Source organism: Stegodyphus dumicola, chromosome 8, assembly GCF_044657685.1.
Source record: "Stegodyphus dumicola isolate Sdum_Otavi_A_Nest chromosome 8, ASM4465768v1".
In the NCBI taxonomy this organism is placed as follows: Eukaryota; Metazoa; Arthropoda; class Arachnida; order Araneae; family Eresidae; genus Stegodyphus; species Stegodyphus dumicola.
In genome coordinates this window covers 68644491-68671569 of record NC_140775.1, presented here as the reverse complement: position 1 = coordinate 68671569, position 27079 = coordinate 68644491, and the positions used below count along the sequence as shown (strand labels likewise).

The window sequence follows — 27079 nt, the reverse complement described above, 5'->3', positions numbered from 1 at the left end:
TGCCTCTTGCCTTGCATCCAGTGTCAAAATTCAAATGCATTTTTCATTAATATTATACAGTGCATATGTCGCATATGCAGGGTATATACAAATTAAGTAAGAATATACAGGGGTGAACAGTGAAGCTGAAACATTTACATCTGGAGTGTGTAGTACTGTATTAATACAGTTTAGGCATTTCTTGGAAATGACCAATAAAAATCTTTTAATCGTTAAAGATATTTTTAGCCATTCCTTTTATAAAGCTGTGAATATTTCCCTTAATGATGTTAAAGGAAGAAAATTTTTCAACTTTATTCTCTAGCACATCCCAAACTGACTCAGTGATGTTGATAGCAGAGATTATGCATAGTTTATGCCATATCAAGATGAAATCTTGAATGGCTTATGTTTCCTTGGATCATACCTTACTACTTGGATCAGTGAGGCAATTCTGGGTATCATAATTTGAATAGAAAAGCTTTCTTGAAAACATTTTTAATGATATACTGAAAAAGTAGAAAGTTTTTTTTAAAAAGCATGTACTTTTTATTGCATGATTCTTTTTAATTGCATTGAAGTCATTGTTGTCTAATAATACAATAATTGCAAGCAGATATCATAGCAAAATTAGAAATTGTTAATTATTATGCAAGTAAAATGAATTAACTGTCATTTTTTTTCTTTTTATATAGGAAGTGTCCAGTAAAATTCACATCTTATAGATCAGATTGCACTCTTCAAAGGCATTCAAGTGTAACTGAAAGGACTGAGCAAAAACGCAATGACTCTTTATGCCTTAGATCTCTGCTGTGATTATAAACTTACTACACTGATCTTCCAATTTATTTGCAGAATTTGCAGCATATTTTCAAATGCTGTTACTCCTTTTTATGCTCAACTTTTTTTATTGTGTGGTGCAAGATTATAATGCGCATATCTTTCGAAAGTAAAATGGTGCCATTTATGTATGTATGTTATGTAATGAAGTGATTTTTATTCATATCACTCTAATAAAGTATAGTGATTATGGTCGTATGTATGGAAGCATCCAGCTGTCTTTTTGCTACCTCATTTATTCAAATAAATATTCCTGTAATATGGATTGCTGTTGTTTTATAGTAATTTATATATTTTTAATTGAAATGAAATAATTGTGTTTTGGTGCTTTTTCCAAAATTTCAAATGTATTTAAATAATTTAATTGCTTATATAGTATAATTAACATAGGTACACTGTGAAAAAAAATGTGGCAGTTCTATATCTCCCGTTCTAGTGGGCCGATTGATGAAATTCAACTTGCGTTTTTCATGTCTCGAAAGCGACTTAGGATATGTATTAGATTTATATATAGCATTGTTCTAATACAAATTTTTGACAGAAAATCGGACTTTTTCTGAAATTACATGCATGTATTTCTGAATTTTTTTTCAAAATTTAGATTCATTCCAAATAAAATTCTCCTATTTTTTATGATTTATTTTTTAAATTTGTATTTTTAAATAATTTTTATAAATTTTTTGTAAACAATTTGAATTATAACCTATAAAAGTATTGCCATTATTTTAAAGTAGATGTATTTCTAAGCATACCTGCAAAAAATTAGAGTTTTTTATTCAAAATTTCCTTAGATGTACATGAATTTATATTTTGGTGGGTTTTGAAATTTGGCGCATTTATTATAAGCGATAATAATGAAAATGTGGTTTACATACTTTGTTAAAATTATTTGAAAGTATGAACAATGACTTTTTTCCCACTGATGGACAATGAAGAAAAACGAATGTAAAGTAGGTTGTTATAAATTAAGAAGTTTGCCAAGTGAATTATTCTTGACGCAAAGTGAAAAATATTCCCCAAGATAGATTTTAAAATTTCTCACAAGAATTACAAAATTTGAGTCATAAAATCTAAATATGGAAAAAAATTGGCATGTTATTTCAGAAAAAGTCCGTTTTTCCTGTCAAAATACCTATGTTAGAACAAAGCAATATGTAAATCTAATATATATCCTAAGTCACACTTTCAAGACATGGGAAATGCAATTTGAATTTCATCAATCGACCCAGTAGAACAAGAGATATAGAATTGTCCCCCCTTTTTTTTGCTCAGTGTACATGCAATTTACCACTAAAATTACTCAACCAAAATTTTCTGTAACTACATGCTCAAATGTATTCATGATATTTATACATTTCTATTATTTGTGTAAATTTACAGAAGGCCTTGGTAGTGATATTATTTTTATTTCAGCTTACGTTAAAAATAAATTTTCAGAAAACTATATGTTTTAGTTTATATGTGATGTATGTGCTATCACATTTTAAGCAGAATCTTTTTTCGTACTGTGATTATGTTTCATATTATTTTCAAAGTTTATGTAATTGATTTTTTAATATATTCTAATTGTTTCCAAACATTTATACTTTCATATGTTAGGCTTTTTTAACTTATTCATTTCTTCATGTCTCATATTACCTTTAGTAAGTACAAGTCATCCCTTGTTATTGAAAGCATATTCTAAAATATAATCATTATCTAAAAGCATTTACTAAAATATTTGAACAATGAATAGTAATTTAGCTTTTATATGCTAGAAGTTTATCTGAAAAGTTGATTTGTTGTTTGAAGATATCAAGTTATAAATAGCATGTGTTCAATCAAAAAAAAATTCAACTTTGTAATGACTCGTTTAAAAAAAAACTGAAGATTTGAAGAGGACAATACATGGTCTGTATTCATCAGAGAGGAATAATATTCCATTCCTTAAACATAGCTGCCAATTTTTTTTTTTTTTTTTTTTTTTGGGGGGGGGGGTATTTCCCGATTTCTTTGTAGGGAACACTACCCAGGGAAATGTTTCTCACAGTAAATAAAATATGCTGGAAATTTATGTTCAAATTCCATTCCCTACCTGACTCCTAGTGATTTCAGGCGAATATTTCTTATTAAATTTTAGTTGATCTGAATTATCTTAATATATTGTAAACATTTAATAAATTTTATATTAACAACATTTAGTCAATAATAGTTAGTTAATATTTTTAGTTAATTTTACATTTTCAGTATATATTACACTGCAAAATTTCTTCACACAATAATTTGTGCTTTTTTTTTTTTTTTTTTTTTTTTTTTTTAAGTAAGTATCGTTCTTTTTCTACTCAGAATTATTTCAATATATAAAAGAGTAAAAAAAAAAATGTACAAAATGAAATTAACTAAAAGAACGTAAAATTTAGAACATCTATTTAGGTATTCAAATATTTTACATCAATAACCTTTATTATAAAGGGAATTTAAGTCAATTTCATAGTTCTTATGAAGTGGTGGTGCTGCACAGTGCAAAAAACCTCCCAGAAACTCTTGGTTTGGAGCATGAGAACTTCCCAGGTTTTCATATTTGAAAATTGGCAACTATGCTTAATGAGGAATTAGTAGTAATCAGAATTTAAATTTCGGCTTCCCATGCTCTGTCTCTCTACAAAATGTATTAATGTAAAAATTTTTACTTTATACATTTATAATTACTTCCACTGATGGAGGTGTAGAATATATTCAAAATTAAGTAGTGTTAAAACTTCATTAGATAATTTTAAAATAAGGTATGTTTTCTCCTATTACTGCTGTTTGCTTTCCATTGCCTCTGAAATTTACTTAGCTAAAACCGAATAACAATTAAAAAAAAAGAGAGTGAGAAAGTAAAATATATGTTTGTTGCAAATTAGTAACTTAACAATAATTTCATTCTGATTATTAAGGTACAAACAGATATTTATTAATTCTGTACCATTTTGTTTATCTTTTGTGTATAAATTTGTTTCATGAATTTTGATTGTAGTTTTAAATTTATTACATTCAAGCTTTTTTCTTTTCTGTAGTTTTTATTTTTTAACTGCCACTTTTTATATGCAGTACAAAGTTGAAATCTGGATGTCCAGCATCTGGAATGATCTAAAATTCAAATCTCTCAATCACCAGAGATTTTTTTCCTGTGTTTTACTCTTGCCCGTTTGATACTTTCTCTTAGTTAACCTTTTGGAGAGTCGATGCAAACCGGTTAATCATTATTAGCCCAAAGGGTGTTAGCCCCAAAAGAACTATTAATTTCATTTTGGCGTTGTACATCGAATCACTATAAATAGCATATCACTTTTCAAATTGTTGCTACCAAATATTATCTCCGTGTATTATATTTAAAGAAATTAAATAATGAAGAATCTGCATAAATGTATGCATGTTTCTCGCATTGTGATAAAAAGAGAACGGCCATAAATTTTGAATAACTTAATTCTCCATCTGGAAGCCCAAATTTGGAATTTGTTTTCTTATCTATATCATATTTTGTAAAACTTTAATGAATTTTTTATTAACAAACTCAGGGATTTCAAAGCAAGCAAGGCAACATTGTGTGGGGGGGGAACAAGATTTTTATCTCCAGCGCGCTGACTGTGTATCAGAAATTCTAAAGATATGCTCTTTTTAAATTATTTTGTGATGTTGCTGTTGAATTGAATTTTATGGTTTAAATGTGAAGAATATGATATTTAATAAATAAAGTTAACACACAAAACATTAAAAAAACCTTTTTGCATAATATAAAATCTGAAAAAATTTCAGATTTCTTTATAATTATTATTTTATTTTTTGCTTTCATCGCCTCATGACTCAACACACTGCAAACCAAAAAATGACTTGTGCAATGATGTCTATATATATATATATATATATTATATGAGTAATAGGAAACAGCATGGTAACCTTTTATGTTGATATTATACTTGGGGATGAAGCTAACTCTGCTGCTAAGTGTGTTGACAGGGAGAAATTTCTGTCCACATGCACAAATTAGACCTTGTAAATGACACTTATAAGCCAAAAAATTATACTTAGTGTTGTTTGAATTGAGAATAACTGATTTTTTATTGAACTCAAATGAACTCTGGACTGGGGCCAGAGCTAGTGTGGCCACACCAGGAAGAATACTTTAGGGGAGTCTAAATTTTTGAATTCAAAGAAGCAACAAAATTAAGGATGGCAAAATCTTTAGAATTTATGGAAAGCACTGGGATGCAAAATTTTGGTCTCGTAGAGAATGCACCAGGCTGCAAAATGTTTAGCGCAAGCCCTAGGTAAGCTTTTGGTATATGTGGAAATTTATTTATTCAAGATTTCAGCTAAGCCTTAAGCATGTGTGGGAAATAGGGCAAGTGTAATAAATAACTAATATAATTCAGGCTTAACTTTGTCAGTGTTGGATAAAAGCAAAATAAAATTTAGCAGAACAACATATTTTTAGATGTTACGATAGATCACCAATGGTGCATAAAAGATACTAGCTAAGCTATGATGATTGCTGCAAATTGTAAGGTGTTCAGATGTTGCAAACAAAAGAGCAAAAGTTTCCAAGTAACGGAATCTCTGAAGAAATGTGGGGAAGTGGTAATAAATAAAGATGCTATAAACAGATAATTTTCACTGCAATGACAGTGCCACAATCATCAGTCAACTAATGGATGTTGAAATCTGTAATATGGTTCTAAATTAAAGTGACCACATTTTCATTGAGACAAAGCGGGACAAATAATATGAAATGAGAATTGTAATTTAGTTATGAAAGCAGACCAATAATTCAAAAAAATGTATTTTATTGTATACATTCATTTACTTATAAATAAATATACAAAACTATATTTATTATTAACTATAAATATATTTGTAAAAAACTATAATTTGAATATTATGTTTTTTAATTAATTTAAAATTTTATTTAAAACAATGTATGGTTTTCATTCACGGTCATATTTTTTATCCGAGTGAATATTTTGCAATAGATTCGAATCATTTATTAAAATGTGAAATTTCTCACATGAATTGGTCAAATTATATTTTACACTTAATACATATTTTTAAGTTTTAATGTTCAACTGCATTTTTTCAATTGTCCTTATTTTATTGATACTAGAAAAAACACGCTCTATTGCTGCATTTGTTCCTGGAAGGGAGAGCGCATGTTCTACAATTTTCAAAATATTTTCATAAGGAATATTATTCTGTTTAAAATGAAGGAATAATTCCATCCCCCCGCCTTTTTTTTTTTTTTTTTTTTTTTTTTTTTGTCTGTTTCCACATTTGCAGACAACGAACATTTAATTTTTTCTTCAGTAACATATATTTTTAAAAATGAAACCTCATCAAAAAGATCATTTTCGCAAATATTATTTTTCGGAAAATGGTTACTAATATATTAAAAAGATTTTTCTGCATATTCCCATAAAATCTTCTTTTTTAATGTCACCCAATGAAAATTTTTAATATCCTTGAATTGAACTGTCTGTTCTTCAAGATATTCCAAGCAGTTATTGTAAAAATTTCTGACTTCTTTCGGAAAATCAGGTTGTTTAATGGCACCTTGTTCTTCCAACCTAGTGATGTCCTTTCGATTAACTAAAGGAACGTAATCGTTATCAATTCTTTCTCACAATTTTGTTTTTAAAATTACTGATTTCATTTTACACTTCCATAATTGAACCCCTTCAATAATTTTCACAGCATTGTGAAATAATGTAGCTTGGTTGTGGATTAACTGAAGCCAAATTTGTGATGTGTCATTTTCAATAAAGAACTGCAATATTCTTGGACATTTATCTTGTGATAAAAAGTATGATTTTAATGGTTCATATATATTTAAGATGTTTTATACGGCTGGTTAAAGAGCTAGCCATCGTATTTTGCTGTAACCAATAATTCTTTTATATTCGATTTCTGCACTTTCACAAAAATCCTTCAAACTTTCAACACGCACAGTGTATATATATAAAAATACAAATAAATTTTTACATTAATAGTTTCAAGATTCACTGGAAGTAAGTCAGATGCTGTTTGAATAGTACTGTTTAGAATATGCACTGCACAACCTACCCCAATAATTTATTGGTTCAAACGTTCGTTAAGTTTCGTAAAAACGTTATTGATGCCTCTTCTAGCTTTTCCTCCAAACTTTGCATTAGGGTTATCCTCACAATAGGCAATAATTTTATTGTTCAAATTATTATTTTTTAAAATTGTACTTATTGAATCAAAAATTATTTGTGAAGTTTCACCCGGCAGTGAAACAAAATCTAATATTCTAATTTTAATTCCTGTTTCTGGATAAAAAATTCTAGCAATTGTGGGAAATAATATTAAATATTTGTGGTGGGAAACATCATAATATATGGATATAAATGTGCATTTAATCTAATTCTTTCTGCAATTGTGAAAACGAATATAGTGAAAAAACATTACAAATAATTGCTTCGGTTTTTGTCCTTGCACAAGCAAATGTTTTGTCGTACAATGTTTTGATCATTTGCAACATACAATCAATTGATCTGAAACTTTGATTGTGTTTATGGTGTGGAAAGCAAATAGCCCTTCAGCTAATGCTAGCTGTTCCTCCATTAACAATACATATTCCTTGACGAAACGTAACGTTAATGATCGAACACCACCAAGTAAATGTAACTCGTTACATCGCTTAATTTAGTTTACTCTGCATGCATTTTATGTGTTTTTTTATTTATGTATTTTTTATTTCTTTATATTTACTATAATAATTAATAAATAATAGGTAATATATTTTTACAGTACATTTAAAATAGGAAATGCAGATGTTTTCTAAAAAGCAGAACATTGTTAAAAATCGGCAGGACAGTCCTCCAAAAAGCAAACTGTCCCGCTAAAATCGGTATGTGTGGTCACTTTATTATAAATCCAGAAAGTATCACTACCAGTAGTGAAGAAAATGACAGACAGGTTGTTGAAGGTGAAAAAATTTCAACTGAAAATTTAGTTGGAATTCTTCAACCGGCAATTGCAGGACTTGAACAGTGGTACTTTGTAACCGAACAAGAAATTATGTCCATTTGTAGATATAAACAGAAAGTATTTGCATAAAAAACAAAGGAAATTAAACAACTTAATATTGAAAACATGCTATAGCAAATATTTAAAGCAAAGACATAAATATTGAGCTGCCTTTTATAAATTTTGACTCTTTTAAGGTTTAAATGCTTCATTATTTCAGATTTTTAGTTTTATAATTTCTATATCTCATCTTACTAGATTTAAACTGATGGTCTAACATTCTGAAATCACTAAAGTCCCCACCAGTCTGGATGTCGGACTCTGTACTGTAAAACATTTTTATAAATATTGCCAAATTATGTTTTGTCACTCAACCTAAGGCTTGTATCTAAGTCTGAAATCTGATTAGTGTATCAAAGAAACATGTTATCAGTATCATTTAAAATGTTTTGAAATAAAATTTCCTCCTCTTCCTTTGAAATACACTTATTGTCTTTTAGTTCTTAAAAAGAAATGAATGTGATCAGTTTATGTTCCAGTGTCACTGTTGTTCGATGCTTATTTTCACTGACCAGAAACTCTGCATTAAGATGAAAAAAAAATTGCAATTGCTTGTTATGTTTCTGGTAGTGCCCTTTACTCAGTATATTTTTCATAATTTATATCATTATTTGAATATTCTTGTAATTTAAAATTAATATGGCAATTAATAATTTTTTTAACTAATCTCACTTCAAAAATACCTTGATAATTATTCAGCATGCTTCTGAAAATAGTCATAAAGCATTTAATTATAATTATGTTAGCATTTTTCAGTCAAAATTATACATATTACTCCTATAGATTATGTTGTTTTTGAATGAGAAATCATTTTATTAATTGATTTAATTTAAGACTGGATTTTTCTATCTGTAATGTCCAAATTAAAAAATGGCAAAACTACGGTGTTTGAAATGAATGTGATTAAGTGTGCATGGCATTAAGAAATATTTTTGTAATCTGGAAGTGCATTTACTGCCACAATTTGTGTGTGTTATTGAAATTAGTGTGAAAGAATATTTGTAGTTTTCCAATTTCTTTTCATTTTAAAGAGATTTTTGAATACTGATCTTTATTTCTATTAGCTTAAGGTCAGGCTTAACTTTTAGTGTAAAATCAAGCCTGAATTGAGCTAATATTTAGAGTATTTTTAACATTAAGTGAGTATCTGAGGCAAATGTAAATGTTTAGCTAATGTGATTTGTGTTTTAATCAAGTTTAATCACCTCTGATTGATTTTAATTACCTGTAATTTGTATGTAATGTTAGCAGTTCCTTATGTTGTGTGAAATATGTAATGCCAGTTTTAGCATGTGTGAAATATGTAATGCCAGTTTTAGTTATGTAATGCCAGTTTTAGCAAAAAACATAGTTTGCAGTCGTAAAAAAATATTTTTAGCATAAATAAAAAAATAGTAAATGTTATTTCTTAAATATTTTAGCATTAGTTTATTTTTAGCAATGCGGTCTGTATTCTGGATTAGTTGAAGTAGCATGAAAGTAGTTAGGTATAATGAGAGTCAATATTCAGATAGGTAAAGTAATAAAAATATTGTTTAATTCCTCCTTCTTTCTTTTAAAGTAATAATACATAATAAGTTAGTGTCATGCTGCAAGATAATTTGTATATTTATTGATTTCTTTTGCTTTTATGATATTTCTTGTTTTATAATATTTCTCTATATCATTCATTTCAAACTTTGTTTCATCAAGAACTTAGCATTTTCATATTTGCATTGATGGTTTGATGAAAGATCAGAAATGCAAGAAACGGAAATTGCAGTACTCTAATTAAAAATAATCTGTATTAAATTTCTATTTTGATGTTTTAAAATATTTCTTAAATTGATTCAGAATATTCAAAAGGAAAAATGTGTAATATTGTGTAAATTGCCTTGGAATGTTTGATATTAATTTTGTTATAAATCACATAAATATTTAATTTTTATGTTAGAGCATTAGAGTTGCATTATTTAGATGCTTTTAGTTAAAATTTTGAATGCCACAAATTTTTGTATTGTCTATTGTGTAATTTGGTGAGGCTGGAGAGAAAAAAAAAATTTCAAACTCATGGTGAGATTGGAAAGAAAAAAAAAAAATTCTGTGGCTTGAAGAAAATTGTTAATTTATTTACTACCAAATTTTTAAATTAATTGTATACAATGTACCATAAGAAATCATTTAATTCCATTCATTATTTAAAATATTATCAGATCATGCAGGGATATAGGGACTTACCATATAATCTATAAGAGATTTTCTATTTTTAATCTAAGAGCTAATCTATAAGAGAACAAGATTAAAAATTATTGCTTAATTCTTTTATATACAGATTGAAATTTGCAGTTAGTTATCAGCTACGGATAATTCTTTACTCAAATCATACATCTTGTAGCATTCAGAAACTTTTTCAGTGATAAATAAACTAAAAATGCTCTAATTTTTTTTATGGTACTGCATTAGTCAAAGAATTATTTTTTAAGTAATGCAGAATTGTATTTAAATTTAGATTAATGTGTTTGGATAAGAAAAAAACCTATAGTAAAAGATGCAGTTTGTATTTATGCCAAGATGAATAGAACCAAATTAAATGTAAACAATTGTAAATGTAAACATTAGTTTTAATTAAATTTGGTTTTAAAAAACTGTTTAGAGCATTGGAATAAACTGACATGTTCTCTAAAAAATTTTTAAAAAGATTTTACAAGCTACTGTGTTAAGATACACCAGTTTATTTCAGTTCTATGTAGCGTCTTTTAATTCTTTTACTAAAGTTATTATTGTTATATTTCATAGTTTATATAACCTGTGTCGTATAAGTTAAATATTTATAATTATGACAAGTAGATTTTCATATAGTATATTTAATTATATTTGAATGTTAGGTTTAGGCTTTGTGCTTTAAATGTAATTAACATCATCCATAGCTATAGTAATGACAATATTTTAAAATTTTATTACATGATTTGTTGTGTATGAAAGAAGCTAATTTTTGTGAGAGCAGATTATTTGCCACTGGATTGTTCTAATACTTGTATTTATATTTCATCATGACTCATTTCTTTCTAAAATGTTTTTCTAAATTCATGTTGGTCATCTAGTTGCCTTTCTTAAAACTGTTTCTTATACAGTTCATACTTACAATAACAATCACATGTTATACTGATGATTTCTTACAAAGGCTGGTGTAAAAGTCTCAGTTAATGAGAATGTAACCACTTACCATTCCTTGTGAGGTCCTTTATTTGTAGGATATGACAGGTCATTATAATGAATGTCACCTGTATGGATTTTTACTTTTAAAAGTACTGAATAATTAATGCACTAGCACAATTAATTGATTATTTAAACTAATTTTGTTCATTAAGCACATGTACATATATATGTAAAATAATAATCTGATGAAATTAATTTTTACTATTTCATTCAGTGTACTTTATTATAAATCTTAATATTATTTATAACATTACATCTGAAATTTTATCGAGATTTTTAGAGGAAATTTCAATTGTTTATTTTTTTCTATGAATTCATTTGAATATTAGTTTGTTACTATAATGTTACATATCTTTATTAAATAATATTATTATTATGCATTATTATAGAGCTGGGGAATGGATGCTGTAAAATTATATTTTAGAAGGAAGTAAAAATAGAGTCCATGTTTGATGAACTATATTCACTGAAATCTTATAAATTATTGTCAGTTATTAAAAATGCAATTAAATTACACTATTATGGAAATTCTTGATACTGCACTATGTAGGTTAGGGATTTTTTATAGAAATAGAATTGAACTTTGACAAGCAAAAACTGGAAGGAGAAAAAATATTTTGAATACTCGAATATTCAGCTTGAATTCCAATTTAAAAAAAAAAAAAAAAACATGAATTTCAGAGTCTACATTTCAACATTCATTTTGACTTGCTGAAAATATAGACATATATATATAATTTATTTCCTAAACAATATTGATTAAATTATCTCCTAAGTTTAATTAAAGTAGAATTATTTTAAAAGAGTGAATCCATACTGGTAAGTTATATTTTGAAAGATGTTTTGAAGTAACTTGAAAGTAATATGTTAATAATGTTTTAATGGGGACTGGAATTAAAAATTATGAAGAACAAAATTTCAATTGTAAAAGGAAAAATGAAATTAGAAGCATGTAATCATTGTCATTGATCGGAAATTAGTTGACTTTTCAAGGGGAACAAACCAACTCCCGTTCAGTGAACAATAATTAATAAATAAATACGTAAATACGAAGCTGTTTCGTCTTTACTCAAGTAATAAGGTTAAGCCAAACCGGCAATTCTAGTCAGGCCAAATATTTCCGCGAATAAAAGGGATTATGAACCAATGCTGATACTCGAAGACCTTATTCTTATGAAGTATTTTAGCCAATTCAATTTTGAGTGAAAAGCAATTTCTGTACAGAAATCCGAAAAAACTCGAGTAACCATCCCCGACACCCTCGTGTTTATGCATTTGAGTTCTATATTATTTGTAAAAATTAAACATTGGAAATTGTCATTATGAAATAGAATTCAAAGTATGAAGTTGAAATAAACATAGAAGATTACAAAATAAGATAAATAATGTATACTTTGTAAAAACAAATCAAAAATAATATCGCTCTAAATGAATTTAAGATCATACAACATTATATATATATATCATTTACATAGGGATATATACAAACTGTGTTATGCAGCTTTGTTTCTTCTCAAGGCATGTGTTATGCAGTTTTGTGTCTTCTTTTGTCTCTACCCAATGTTTTTGCATAACTCTAATCAAAGCTCTGGTAAATTTTAAATTCTTTTAAACTCTTTTCCCTTTTTTATTAAAAGATTCAATTCAAGAATGCAATTAATTTTCTTTCCAGAGAATGCATTACATTAAATGATTTTACAAAGAAATCCTGATTTGCAGCTTCCACTGATTTTCCCTCTAACACTTCTTTATTCAGAGCAAAGATAAGCTTTTCTAGCTCTTCTGGTGTCAGCTTCTGATGATAAGAATACAAATATGGCATAAGATCACGTTTTAAAACATTTTCCTTCTGGTTTTTATGTTATGGTTGCTGAATGAGCTATTGTTGTGCTCTCTCTAGTTCTATCATTAATTATTAATTAGCTCATATTTTGTGGCTAAAAAGAATTTATTTTGGAAGGTTTTTATATTTATTATAGAATTTATGAAATGGAACACTCTGCCTCAAGTTCTAAAGTAAACAGACTAAGGAAAACTGGAAGTCGAATTGCAAACAAATATTACACATGTAAGAATAATCTATTAAAATAAAACAATAATTGTGCAAATAACAATAAAATATGTAAACATTTAATAAGTGGAAAAATGTGTGCAAAATTGTGCTAAACTTCATAAGTTTTTCTCAAATAGATAAATAGGGATTTCTGTATTTCCCTTTTCTATGCTTTTTGCTATGTTTGAATTAAACCAAAATTTTGCTTTTATTTTGTATGAGCATAAATAAACTGATTTGACTATGTTAAGGGTTCCACAAAACTGCCAACTTTCAAAGCTGTTGTTCAAAAGCTCCCAATGGAACTCTTTATATAGCTGCAGTGTCTGTTTTAGTTTGTTTATTATGTTTTTGAAACTATGTTTATCAGTCTCCTACTTTAGGCATGTTCTTTTTATAATATTTAATCTCCAGCTTTTCAGTGTTCAAGACATTTTATTAATTGGTTGTCAATAGAAGTATTTATTATTGTTTTCAAAAATATTTTAAGTTATTTATATGTGTTACAAATACACGATGATTCAAAAATATCTGGTAAAAATGTAAAGGTAGGTAAAAGAGATCATTTTATCTGTGAGGCTACAGACTTATATAGAGTAACTGGTAACTGGTCTAAAGGGGTACTTGGGAATTTTTCTCTGTATCTTCTTTAAGCAGCTGCTACATTTTAACCACAGTCCCGTAGATAAAATGTATAACAGCAGTCTTTGTTTTCATGTAGTAATGCATACCACATAAAATCTGCGCAGTGAATGAATGATTTTAAGTCTGCTACCTCTGAAACCTTGTCCTGCATCTCAGTGTGCAGTTTTTGCACTCGCATTCCATGAAAAGATCTGTTTATCCCAGGCCCTTCTGCTTGCCTATATGTTGTTACCAGATATTTTTGAATCGTTCTGTATTGAAAAATTAATTTCTAATCTAAATATATTGTTATATATTTGTTTGTACATTTGGAATATAGTTTCTGTTTACAAAAAAAAAAAAAGAAAGAAAGAAAAGAAAAGAAAAGATGTTGTCTAAGAAGTCTGCAAGGGCAGTGAAATAAGGGGGGAAAAAGTCAGATACCTCATTACTTTCCTTGTAAGCATTTTAATTATCAAATGTTAATATTATTGTTTTAATTCAGTTCCTTGTGATAAATTGTGGTTTGGGAATTATTGCTGCTAAACGTTTTCAAGGAGATATACACATATAGTTCAATGAAATATTGTTGGAGCTCTAAAAATAGTGTGATTATAAAAGCTTCAGAACATTAAGTAATACAATTTTTACACAAATTATTTAGATTTTATTTATATATGCTTGGCTTTTTTTCAAATTTATTTTTAATGTTCTTTTTCTATCTCAAGAAGAAAAATGGTAGAGAGAATACTTTTTTGACTGAATATTTTAAATAATTAAGGGAGTATTCTTAAATGTCAAAGCTTATCTAAAATGTTGTAAATTTTTGACATAAGGTAGCAGTAATAATTTAAATATATAATTTTGTTGTTAAAATGTGTGAATTTTTCAACAAAATATTATTATTTTTTAATTAGTACTTAAATTTAATCAATTATTTTACTACTATTCTAAATATTTTAATTGGAAGTCATTGACTTCTTAAGGTGGGTTTATAAAACCAACCAATTCTGTGTCAAAGTATATAATGCATGACATTTAGAAACTGCTTTTATTATTTACAGTAATACTTCAAATGTTCATAAAAATTGTCAGATATACGTATTAAAAATTTTACTCTACAGAGTGTTTCATATTGAATGGGACAAAAAGAAAGTGTACCTTTGAATGCTATAATTACTTTATTTTGATAAATTTACAGTTAAACTATAGTTATCCAAGTTTCTGTTGATGTCTTATGTGTGCCCTTCCGGTGACATGACTAATATGTATGTGGCATTAGAGCTCCTGCCACACTTGTAATAGAATATCTTTTGTTAATGATTCGAGTACTTCAGTTACCCGCTGCTACAGTTGCTGTACGGCCTTAGAAAATGGAGGGAAGAACACTTTGTCTTTAACAAAACCCAACAGGAAAAAATTACAAGAGATTAGATTTGGGGATCTCTTTGGCCAACAAAACATGGCATATCGTTTGACCCAGAACGACCAATCCACGATGAGGTAGACTGTAGTTCAGATACTAGTGCACGTTTTTATGCCAATGTGGTGCAACGCAGTCTTACTGCAGAATGAATCCAGGAACCGCTTTCTCCAACTGACGGAACAACCACTCTGATCTTGAAAAATGCACCCGTTAATTGACTTTTCCACGAAAATAAAAGGACCAAAAAACGCAGCTGTATGGCGCAGTAAACGTTTACCACTGGAGAATCACGCTCATGTTTCATTGCACCATGTGGATTTTCCGTGCCCCAAAATCGCAGGTTATGGCAATTAACTTTGACAGAAATGTGAAAAGTGGCTTCATCCCTAAACTTAAGTCTGTTTGCAAAACCATCTACTTCCAGCATATTTTGCAAATTCTCACAGAAAGTTCTATGTTACGGTTTGTAGGAAGGTTTTACATCTGCACCATCTAAAAGGTGTATGTCCGGCATTGTTGATATTTCCGTAACACACTCCACATGAGCCACATTGAGTTCAGAACGCATAGCGTTGATTTTGTGGGATTTCATAAAAACGTTTCTCGAATTTTTTTCAACCACTTCAATGTGGGCTACTGTTCTTCATGGGATGGTTTTGTTACACAAGCAGCCCTGAAACTGCTTTACTCACCGTTCGTTGTTGTGATGATTCGGTGGTTCTTTGCCAAATTTCATGCGAAAAGTCTCTGAAGGACATTATACGATGATGTTTTGGCATATTCCAAAACACAATACGCTTTCATTGTACATGGATTGCGCCATTTTGATTAATAGTGCCCAGGGGCGTAGCTAGAGGGGGGCATCTGTCCCCGGGCGCAGAATCCAAGGGGCGCCAAACTGATGTTACGACATTTTAGAATTAAATGTTTTCCATCATTGGCAAGCAGTAGGGGGCGCGAAATCTTCAGTTGTCCCTGGGCGCTGAAAATCCTAGCTATTACTCTGACAGTGCCTCTAGCGGCAACTTCATTATCGGACCACTTTTCGTTGTTGCCAAATAAAACGTGTATGATTGTGTTTCAATCAAAATTAATTTGTTTCGGCTTAATCAATCAATTACCGAATTTGTACTATACCGTTCTTTCACTAGGAAACGCTCTGTACTTTAAGTTACATTGATTAAATTGTTACAAAATTAAATAACGGATTTAAATCAATAAGAATAGCATTTAGTTGCTTCTAAATTGCTTATTTTGCTAAATTGTGCCGTTATTATTTCAAAACTAAAAATTTTTAGATCACTTTGAATGACACCCTTCTGGAAAAGATTATTTGCTAAACCCAATTAATAACAAGTTAACAATCTTCCATTTGGCTCAACAGAAGCATTTTCTAAGTCACACTGACAATAAATGAAGGTAGTATAATGTAAAAAATCCTTGTATGTGTGTGTCATAATGTAAAAAAAGTCTTCACTAAACGCATTTCTAATGTCAAAATGAGTTTCTTTTCCTTTCTGTTCAAGAGCAAGACTTTAAAAAGATTTTTAATTTCATTAAGATACAATCTAATTTTTGCAGACAAAAGAATATCAAAACTAAATGTTATTAAATAAATTTTTACATGCTCTTTCAGGTAGCAATTGCGTAATCATTTAGTTCTCGTTTTTCTTTGAATGGGTTTGTAAAAGTTTTCCTTTGGGGGGATGTGGTACATTGGAATGATCAAAGACTTTATATAACATTATTCTGATACATATTTTTATATAATATTATTCTGATACATGTTTTTACTATTTATCTTAAAAGTTCTTCTGTTACCTTATTCAGTGTGCCGTTAAAGCTGGTCTTCATATCATTACCATAGTTTCAACAGAGAGTGAAAGTAACATGTTCTGCCAGATATATTTTTAAGTCATTGAAATGCATGTTAACTTTTGTATTTTTTTTTTAATTTTATGAAAATGAGCTTGAATATGTGCATAAAGACGGTAAATTTGTGTATCAAATTCATGATCTTATGTTTGATTTCATGTGTAAATATAAATATCATGTACAAAAGTCCAAATGCCAAATATAAGGATAAATAAATATTTTTAAGAATCATTTTTGTTAAGAAGTAATTTGTGAAATAAAATTTTCAGTTCTTGCCACCAGTGTATGATATTTTTATGACATTTGAAAGTTAATATGTGCTATTACATAATAAAAGCAATTTCTATTGAAGAACATATTTTAATAGAAATTGTTTGTGTTGCTTAAATCAGTTCCTTATCGCATATCATCATCATTTTCATTTTTTTAGTACCTGGGCTTTTTATATGTTGCGTTTCTTTAATGCCATGTTATTTATTTGTACTAAAATGTCCTGAAAATTTTTGTGTAATTAAAAGAAAAAAATAAAATTGGCCATATTTAATTATGTACAAAGTTTTTGTCTTTTGATTTTAGTGTGCAGCTAATAATACAAATGAAAATATTTTTTATTCCAATAAATATCTTCACATTCACAGGATAAGGAAGTTTGTCATGCTAAATATTTAAAAGTTAATAGCTAGTGTTACTATATTATTTTGCATAGGCTCCTTTGTACCAGTTTTTCTAGCACTTCAATTAATTTATACCTATTTTAGGAGAGAGTCAAGTTTGTTAATAAAAAGATATTTTTTGAAGTGTATTCTTTTCTGGTACGTGCGAATGTAATTCAACATTTGAAATGTGATTCTAACAATTAGGTATTCTATGAAACATATCTCAGTCATTTAATTGACAGAATTTAAATTTTCTGAAAATAATCGGTGAATTTCAAAAGAAAATATTGCTCCCTTCCTTCAAATAGAAATCATTTTTGACAAATGCATGCCGAAGATTATTTTTGGTATAAGATCCAACCGTAAAAGCTTCTTTCATTTTGTTACATATTCCCCAAGAAACGTTAAATGATGGAATCTGCATAGTCCTGCCACAAGGGGAAGGATAAGGGTATCGTTTCTCATTATCAAAGAAAAAAGCAAGGAATCTATTACCATTCTTCGTTTCTATATGAAAGGTGGTATATGGCAATTGTATTGTCGAACTAATACCACAAGGTTTTAATTGATAATATATTCATAATGGCAGACGTCTGACAGAATTTGATGCATCCACGATAACTGCAATATTTTATTTTGTAATTCTAATTGTACAGGGTGTGGTGACACTTGACTTGCTTTAGTCGATTTCATGATGCAGAAATGAAATTTATTCTTTATTTCCTTTAATCTTTAGATATCCTTCCCATCACAAAATAAATACTCATTAGTATAAGAACTTTATCTCGTAAACATATGATGCCGTTTAAACTGGCACTAAAGATATTACAGTTAGGAAAGTCAAGGCCTAAAATGCCTGTGTTCCAGATTTCAATCTACTTCATTGTTTTCTTGAGGGCCATCTATTAAGTCACCGTATTTTGTTTTTAATCCAGCGCCAACGCCATGTTTTCTCTTATTCTATGTATAATAATAATAATAACCTGCAACTCGCTGTACCTTAGAGTAACCCCCCCCCCGATTTATGTAAGTTCGCAGTTACGTAAATGCGCAAAAGTTGTAACTTTCAAAGAGAAACTTACAAATAAGAAATACGGAACACTAAAGAAGTACTGCTTTCTGGACTGTACTTCTTGCATTCAAACAATATTTGCGTGGTTAAACTTTATTTTTAAATAATCAAGAATCTCTATATATGTTTGTTCCTCGCACTGAGTAAAAACAGCGGTTTGAGCTCTACCAAATAAGGGCACCTCGACGCCCGAATTCTGAATTTCGAATTTGTTTCTTATTTATTTCGCATCTTGCGCGAAATTTAATGAATCAAAAAATCTAAAAGATAAAGTTAATGTCACCTTTTTTTAACGCATTTTAATTACTTTTGTAGGAATCAGGTTGTTCTTCAAGATTGTTACAAAGTATAGTACTTCTTCTTGGAGGTGTTTTGTTGTATTGCAAATTCTTTTAATTCTAAGCAGTTGTGCGTAAATTGTATTGAGGACGACTCTTTTAGAAATATTGGAATTCCAGTTGGTTAATTTAAGAGTAGGAAAGTTGAAATCTCTTCGTTTATCGTAGATTTTCAAAAAATTGTAATCTTCTTTATATATATAAGCGGCTAAAGTGTGTGTCGCCGATAGTTTATTGTTTCCACTCGGAAAAATGAGCGCGGAAATTAACGTTTCCGCAGTTTTTAATTAATACCTCGGCCGATTAAAGTCGTACGAAGATGAGAACGGTATCGATAGATTCGGAGAATTTTTTGGAATCCGAGGATTTGCGTCTCGAATTTCAACTCGGTGCCGTTCCGTAAATATTCGAGAAAAAAGAATTTGGCACGTAGCCAAATCCCTCTAATAGGGAAAACCCAAGAAAGAAAGTGGAAAACGTAGGGGAAAATCAGTTTTTAATTGATATCTCGGCTAATTAAAGTCCCAAGAAGACGCGAATGGTCAAAATGGCGTGCCGCGGACCTGCAGAATCCGACGGTGTGCTTCGATAAGTCCGGAAGCCAGCCGTTTCGGAGGAGATGATGATACTTCACCCCATATATATATGCGGCTTAAGTGTCTGTTTGTCGCCGATATTTTATTGGTTGCTTGCGTAACTGTACTAGCCAATGGGGTGAAGTTGCCACGGCACAGGTTTGCCGTTTCAATTGAGACGTAGACAATTTTTACCTGAGCCTGCATTTGGACACGGTCAACTTTTCTAGATGCCTGTTCAAGAGTTCGTGAAAGAACGGACCTAAAATTAAAAATAATTGATGGTCCTCTGCAAGAGCTTAAAAATGATGGAAAGATCTACACAAGAAATGTTGTGTACAAAGAGATCTTTGACATATGAATTAACATTTCATTATTTAAATCACTTTTATTGATTGAGCTAGCGGTGGGCTATTAAGAAATGTTCCGCCAGTGGTTTCCTTCATTGCACTCTACTTTAAGCAATTAAGCAAGTAGAAGGGGGAAACCCCGTGGGGCAGTAAGCAAAGGGGCGTCCTCGCCGCATGCCCTGGGTTATTCAGTTTAAATTAGCAAACACTTTTGCACAAATCATTTTAATTACAATTTATAAGATCTAGAACAGTGGTCATTTCGTATGACCGCCGGGCGTTTTAGTCTATAATATGCAAATCAAGGTAAACTATATCATGTTGGACTGTATTTGTAGTATTAAGTTGTAGGCAGGAAGGGTAGATATTAGCTTTTTCTATTTTGTTGAAGTTGTTGAAGGCTATTATATCATCAATATAACGAAAGATGTGTTGGTAATATTTATGATCTTCATTATTTAGCAACGTACAAAAGTAAATTCTTTTGTAAAAGGGAATAATTCACAGATTGCAGTTGAAAAATTGCCCCCCATAGGTATTCCCTGTATTTGTTTAAAAATGTTTTTATTAAACTGAATATAATTATTGAAAAGTACGTTTGAAAGAAAAAGTTGCCATTTTTCAGCATTTAATATTGTAGAAATTTGGGGAAACAATTTTGGAAGAGTAAGTAAACTGCTATAAATTTCTTCAAGTGGTAAAGTAGTATAGAGGTTCTCAAAGTCGTAGCATTGAATATGTTCTATTTTAAGTGAATTTAAGGTTTTAAGAATTTCTCTTTGCTTGATATCATCCAGTTGCAATGTTGATCTTTAAAATCATATAATCTCGTTTGAGATGAAGTTTTTGTGCAAAGAGATAATCTACCTCCTTTAAATAACTTCTGGTACTATTGGCAATGAATCTAAACTTAACAGGAGTCTTATGAAATTTTGGAAGTGCAAAAAGATTAGCAAACCTGTTATTATACTTGCAAGTATGGATTTTAAGTTTTTTAAGAAGTGCATTAAATTTATTGAAAAGTATCTTAGAGCTGGTAGAGATTTTTTGATAGGTACAAGTGCTATGCAATTCCTTATGCAGAATGTCGAAATAAATTTTTTTACAAATGACACTGAAATTGTTGATAGCTTTGTCACCTTATGCAGAATGTCGAAATAAATTTTTTTACAAATGACACTGAAATTGTTGCTAGCTTTGTCAATCTTTGTGATGATAAAGTTATCTTGCAGTTTCTGAATAAAAGTTTCTAGATGACTTTGATTGTGGATATGATTGAAATTGGGTAACTTGAAAAGCATATAAGGTATTTCTCCCACTTTCCTAGGTGCCTTCGTGGTGTAGTGGTTCTGCACACTGGGCCGGTATTCCAGATGTCTGTGGTTCGATTCCCGGTGAAGGCGTTTGCAAATTTTTCATCTTTTCTGCTTCCAATTAACCACTTGACTCTACAAGTGGCGCCCGAACTAAAAGGGTTGTGTATGATGATTCTCCGCACCCAGGAATTGGCGACTAGGTCCCCTAAAACCCTAGTCGCCCTTTAAAAAGGGGAGTATATAAGGTATTTCTCCCACTTTCCTAGCGTCCTTCGTGCTGTAGTGGTTCTGCACACTGGGCCGGTATTCCAGAGGTCCGTGGCTCGATTCTCGGCGAAGGCGTTTGCTATTTTTCATCTTTTCTGCCTCTAAAAAAATCCTAATGACTCTACAAGCGTAAGTTGAAATCCTTTAATAAGAGCTGCTTTTAATTCAAGAAAAGTAGTCGTAGGCAATTTGGTGCTATTACTAGCTAAAGTAATAAATTTATCAAGATCATTACTGAATTGTTTAAAGCAAAAGTGCATATTAATACTGAAAGTTGGACGAAATTTGGTACCTAGTTGCATTAGTTCTCGCAGTTGCACATCTTCAGTGATATTGAGAACTCCTGTGATAATATGTTGGTGAAACGGATCTACATATAGTCTTTTTAGCATTATTAATTATTAGCATCGTTTTCTTCGTACTTACGCCTCACAAACTGAACAGCAAAATCACAAAAGTTTTGAAAGCAGCATATATTTAGAACTCCCGATACAGCGTTCAGTGATAACATTATTTTTCTATTCCCTCTTTTCTCAGTTCATCATAGCAATGTTCAGTTTTCTTAGCAAGATGGCTTAAAAAACTTTTTGTGTGTAGCTTTTGTCATTAACGTTTGTTTGTTAACTTTATTTATTACATATCACGTTCTTCGCACTCTTGCCACTTAAAATTCAATATCACAAGATATTTAAAAGCAACATACCTTGAGAAATTCCGATAGACAGTCTGGAGATAAAAATGTTTTGTTCCCTACACTGTTGCCACTACTAAGTCGTTGAGTTTGTTAATCAAAAATTTATTAAAGTTTTACAAAATATAAAATAGATAATAAAATATAAAATGTCTTTCTATGAAAATGTGAATATTTTTAATTAAATAGATCTTTAATTAAATACATTTTTATTATTTAAATCAATCCGATTTAAAAGAAACGAATATTCTTAAGAACTGCATCTACTGCTTTCAAACAGCTAAATTTCTTAATCCACAGCAGATAGATTCAAAGAAATACATTCCGATGACCTCGGAGATCACGCAACTTATGCATAACTAATGTAAACAAAAAACGTCATTCTTACATTTCTCTAGCGGAATTTATTTCATTTGAAATATAAATATTAAATAAATTAAATAATCATTAAAATAAAATATATTTATTTCATTTGAAATATATATAATTATATTTTGCCAAATGGCAACAGACTCGAATGAAAAACGTAACGACGCATTTAGAGTGATTCGATGCAAAATAGCATGTCGAGACTATAATAGCCCGTTTGGGCTAAAAATCAGATTATGAGCTGCAGCTTCACTACATAAATTTATAAAGTGTACCTATAATCGTTGGGCCAGAAAGATTAAGTTAGCGCAGTCAAAAAAGCAATACGTTTAGTTTATTATTAAAATCAGTAAACATTTTTATGAAATTATATTAGCTGTTTATAATAAATTAAATAAACTGGGCTCATTAAAGTCATTATATATATATATATATATATATATATATATATATATACACTATATACTATTATGGTCTGTAAGCTGCGCAATCGGCCTGGTTTATAATGTACTATGAAAATAATACATTTAATATTGTATTTTCTTATGAAATTACACTTACACAATTTATAGATTAGATTTATCACCACATAAAATCAGTACATATAACTACTTCCCAATTACCACAAGGATCTAGGCCATTCAAGTTATTTAAAGGTTTAAGAAACACAATACCTACGCAACTCGGGGGGGGGTGTCGGTACTATATAAAGACATCAAACGAGAAGACCTGTCGTTAAAGACAATCCAGTATGTATAATAGAGTTCCATGGGCCACAATTAAGGTATCTGAATGATCCTTAAATAGTGATATTTTTGTTAGCAGACTGAAAATCACAGGTTGGCGTTTGTCTTCAAAACTGAGTAAAATTATATTTGAAATTAACACATAAATAAGGGAAGAAAAATAATTACTAGAATTAGCATGAATTGTTTGTAATTAATATCTCAGTCATAATATCATAGTCGATTATATACTGTTTTGGAAATAGCAGCAGCTTGAAAAAATGTAAATATATGCAGAAATAATATATTCCAAAATTCATATTTTAATTTTTATTTTATTAAATTATGCGAAAGAAATGAAAAGATGATTTATTGCAAAGCTTTCAACAACGAATCAATGACACAAACATTTTGCCATTTTTGATAGAAACTGCATAAGATACGAGTCTTAATTCCATTGACTTGGCTAACAAATTGACATGGCAGTGATAAAGCAGGCTTTTTCACAGTATGTTTTTGTAAGGCTATTATATTTTTACTCGTTGTTTTCTCGAATATTTATGCATTTATCTTCAATTTCATCTGAAAAAAAAATATGAAATATATTGCATTATAATTAGATCACATATTATCTTTTATACATATTGTTAAATGGAAGTATAAGTCATAAACACCCGCAAATACTGAAATTAAAGCTGAAAGAAAAGAATACTGAAAGAAAAGAATAATAGAAACAAAGGTGAGAACTTTAGTTCTGTTTCAAGGCATCCAACCAGGAATTTCCGCACTGAAACATGAATTAGCTCCTAGTAGAATTAATTTACTCTGGTAGAACAACATAATTCTGTTCATATTTGTTATTCTGGCCACCATGAAAAAAACTTTGTAGGGTCTTTCTTATTTCTACAGAAGTGATGATGAACCTTTTCGCATAGTTCTACAAGAATAACACGAAAAGCAGCTCATAAAACTAGTATTCGAATCGACCGTCTCAGGCGTAATACAAAGTATTTCTATTTGAAACAAAATAGGATTATCAAGATGCAAAAAGTACTTATGCTGATAAGGAAACTAAACATGTCAAAAATCGTTTGCATGAATATAACATCGAATGGACGAAAGCGAGACATTAGTGGACTAGATCAGCGGCGTGCCATACTTTTCACCTCGCAAAAGCGTTTGACTGTATCTGGCATTGAGACTTTGTTTACAAATTAATCAAACTTAAATAATTTTCAATTAATTCGGATTTAATTCGAATTATCGCTTCTTTTCTTCGTAAGAAAACATTCAGTTTCCGAACGGGAAATGCACACTCGTGGCATAAGACTATTAAAGCAGGGTGTACAAGGTTCAGTTTTAAATCCTTTATTAAATAATATACGTACTTATGACATCCTCCAATTCAATTAGAACACTTCGACGACGATAAAACTGTTCTGACACAAGGAAAAACACTTACTGTTATCTTCAGCATTATCTTGATTTGCTAAATGCACGGCTTACAGATTGAAGAATTTCAAATGATATTAATAAATCAAATGTGATTCTATTTCGCAAAAAAGTCAGTCTCAATTTACCATCTACTCCCACATTATTTGAAGAAGAAATACACTAGAACCAAGAAGTCACATACCTTGACATCATACTTGAAAACAAATTCATTTTTAGATGTGATGTTACCAAATTAAAAAAATAAATATTTCCATAGTTAATTTTTGACCTCTTTTCGGTAAACATAGCAGCCTTTCTCTCCAAAATTCATAATATTGTATAAAAGAATAATTCGTCCAGCCTTACTTTAAACCTCCCGCATATGTGGTCATGCCACAAAAACAAATTTCTATAAAATCAAAATTCTGCAAAATAAAGCTCTCAACGAAATAGCCAGTGTTCCTTGATTTATAAGGAGTAGCATATTACATACTGATTAAAAAATCGAAACTATCAAAAAATACGTTTCCAAAACTGCTCGCAATTTTTACTACAATATTATACATCATCAAAGCACTGCAATGTCACTTCAAAATCACGAACCACGACCACAAGAAAAGCAGCCGTGCCTAGCTGCTATCCTTTTGTGACAATTAGCATCAAAGAAAAATTTTAATGTTTTTGACGGATATCCCACTGTTTTTTACTACATCACTATCTGCAAAGTCTCGCTATCTGCAAAGGAGCAGAGGGGCTACTCGATGAAACTTCAGAACAGTGTATATTCTTACACCTTTCACCACAAGGGTCCAGACGTCAACCCACATTACATTTTGAATCAGAAATCTAAAAAGTGAAGTTATAAAGTATTTCTGCCTTCTTCTTAGCGAGTCTTCGTGGTGTAGTGGTCTGCACGCTCAGCGCGTAGTTGAGAGGTCCGCGCTTCGACTCCCGACGAAGGCGTTGCTATTTTTTCATCCTGCCTGCTTGCAAAAATGCCTAATGTCTCTACAGTGGCGCCCGAACTAAAAAGGTGTTGGATGATGATTCTCCTCATCCAGGATTTGGCGATTGGGTACCTTAAAAACCCCAGTCGCTCTTTAAAGGGGGAGTATATAAGGTATTTCTCCCGCATTCTTAGCGAGCCTTCGTGGTATAGTAATCTGCACGTTCAGCGTGTAATTGAGAGGTCCGCGGTTCGATTCCCGGCGAAGGCGTTGCTAATTTTTCATCTTGCCTGCTTCCAAAAAATATCTAATGTCTCTACAAAGTAATGTGTAATATGCTACAGTAGAGTTCTGAAAATACGAACGGCAGAGGGAAATCTCCTTTCTTCTTCGTGGAAAAGTAATCATATCACAATAAATAATAAAATAAATAAATCTTTAATTTCATGAATGCCACAATAAATAAAATAAATGAATAAAAATACATGTCTCAAAAGAGTACAAGACTAAAAAAACACACTATTTCTCAATTTGCCTATCGTTAAACATTTTGAAATTACAGTATTCCATTTTGGAAAGCCGTGTCTAATATTTCTTTCCCATTACCAAATTAGATTCACTTTCCTTGAGGAGTCGTTTCTCACTTAGAGTCTCTGTCCACAGTTTAAATTCGCAGTTACTGCTCCAATATATTTTACTCTGAATTCTTTCACGAATTATAAGAACGCTTTCAAGAACACCAGTTTAAATTTTTAAATACTTTCAAGAACACCAATTAAAATCTACAAATAAAAATTAAAAGTAATTTCACTTTTAAGGAGCATAAAAATTTCTTATGACCTGCAGCCATTTAGTAAAACACACATTTAATATAGCATCTACAGATACACATATTGATCAGATTAAAGAAATATTCACTACTACGTCACATTTTAGTAATATTAGTGCCTTAGTTTTTAAGTTTTCGATAATGCTGAATTAGATTTTGGAATCAGATATAAACTAAAAAAAAAAAAAAAATTTAAATCATTTCTGCAATTAGTCTTCTCGCTTATGCATAAAGACGAATTAATTATCAATCCAGCCGACTCACTTATGTATCAGTTATCAGTTAATTGTCATAAATTGGTAAATCTTATTTGTCGTTATTTTATAGTTCATAAACCATTTATACAGAGCATGAAAAGATATTTCCTCACTTTAGTCTCCCCATAATAAACACCCCTTTATAATGGGGAAAATATTTCAATCATTAATTCTAATTTTTTGCTTTTTTATACAA

General features: G+C 30.0%; 2 protein-coding genes across 5 annotated transcripts in view; one reads left to right on the top strand and one right to left on the bottom strand.

The window, feature by feature from the left end:
• LOC118198381 (uncharacterized) overlaps window positions 1-15890 on the top strand; it is a 92646-nt gene extending 76756 nt beyond the window's left edge. For all 4 annotated transcript variants that reach the window (XM_085821957.1, XM_085821958.1, XM_085821959.1 and 1 more), the window contains one exon: window positions 675-15890. In XM_085821957.1, the coding sequence (XP_085678083.1) occupies window positions 675-795 (121 nt within the window). In that variant the 3' untranslated portion in view covers window positions 796-15890. The remainder of the gene's footprint in view (window positions 1-674) is intronic.
• Window positions 15891-23731: 7841 nt separating this feature from the next.
• The window catches only part of LOC118196957 (SPARC-like), a 57459-nt gene continuing 54111 nt past the window's right edge, over window positions 23732-27079 (bottom strand). The window contains exon 8 of the mRNA XM_035368425.2: window positions 23732-23998. Within this exon, the coding sequence (XP_035224316.1) occupies window positions 23952-23998 (47 nt within the window). The 3' untranslated portion in view covers window positions 23732-23951. The remainder of the gene's footprint in view (window positions 23999-27079) is intronic.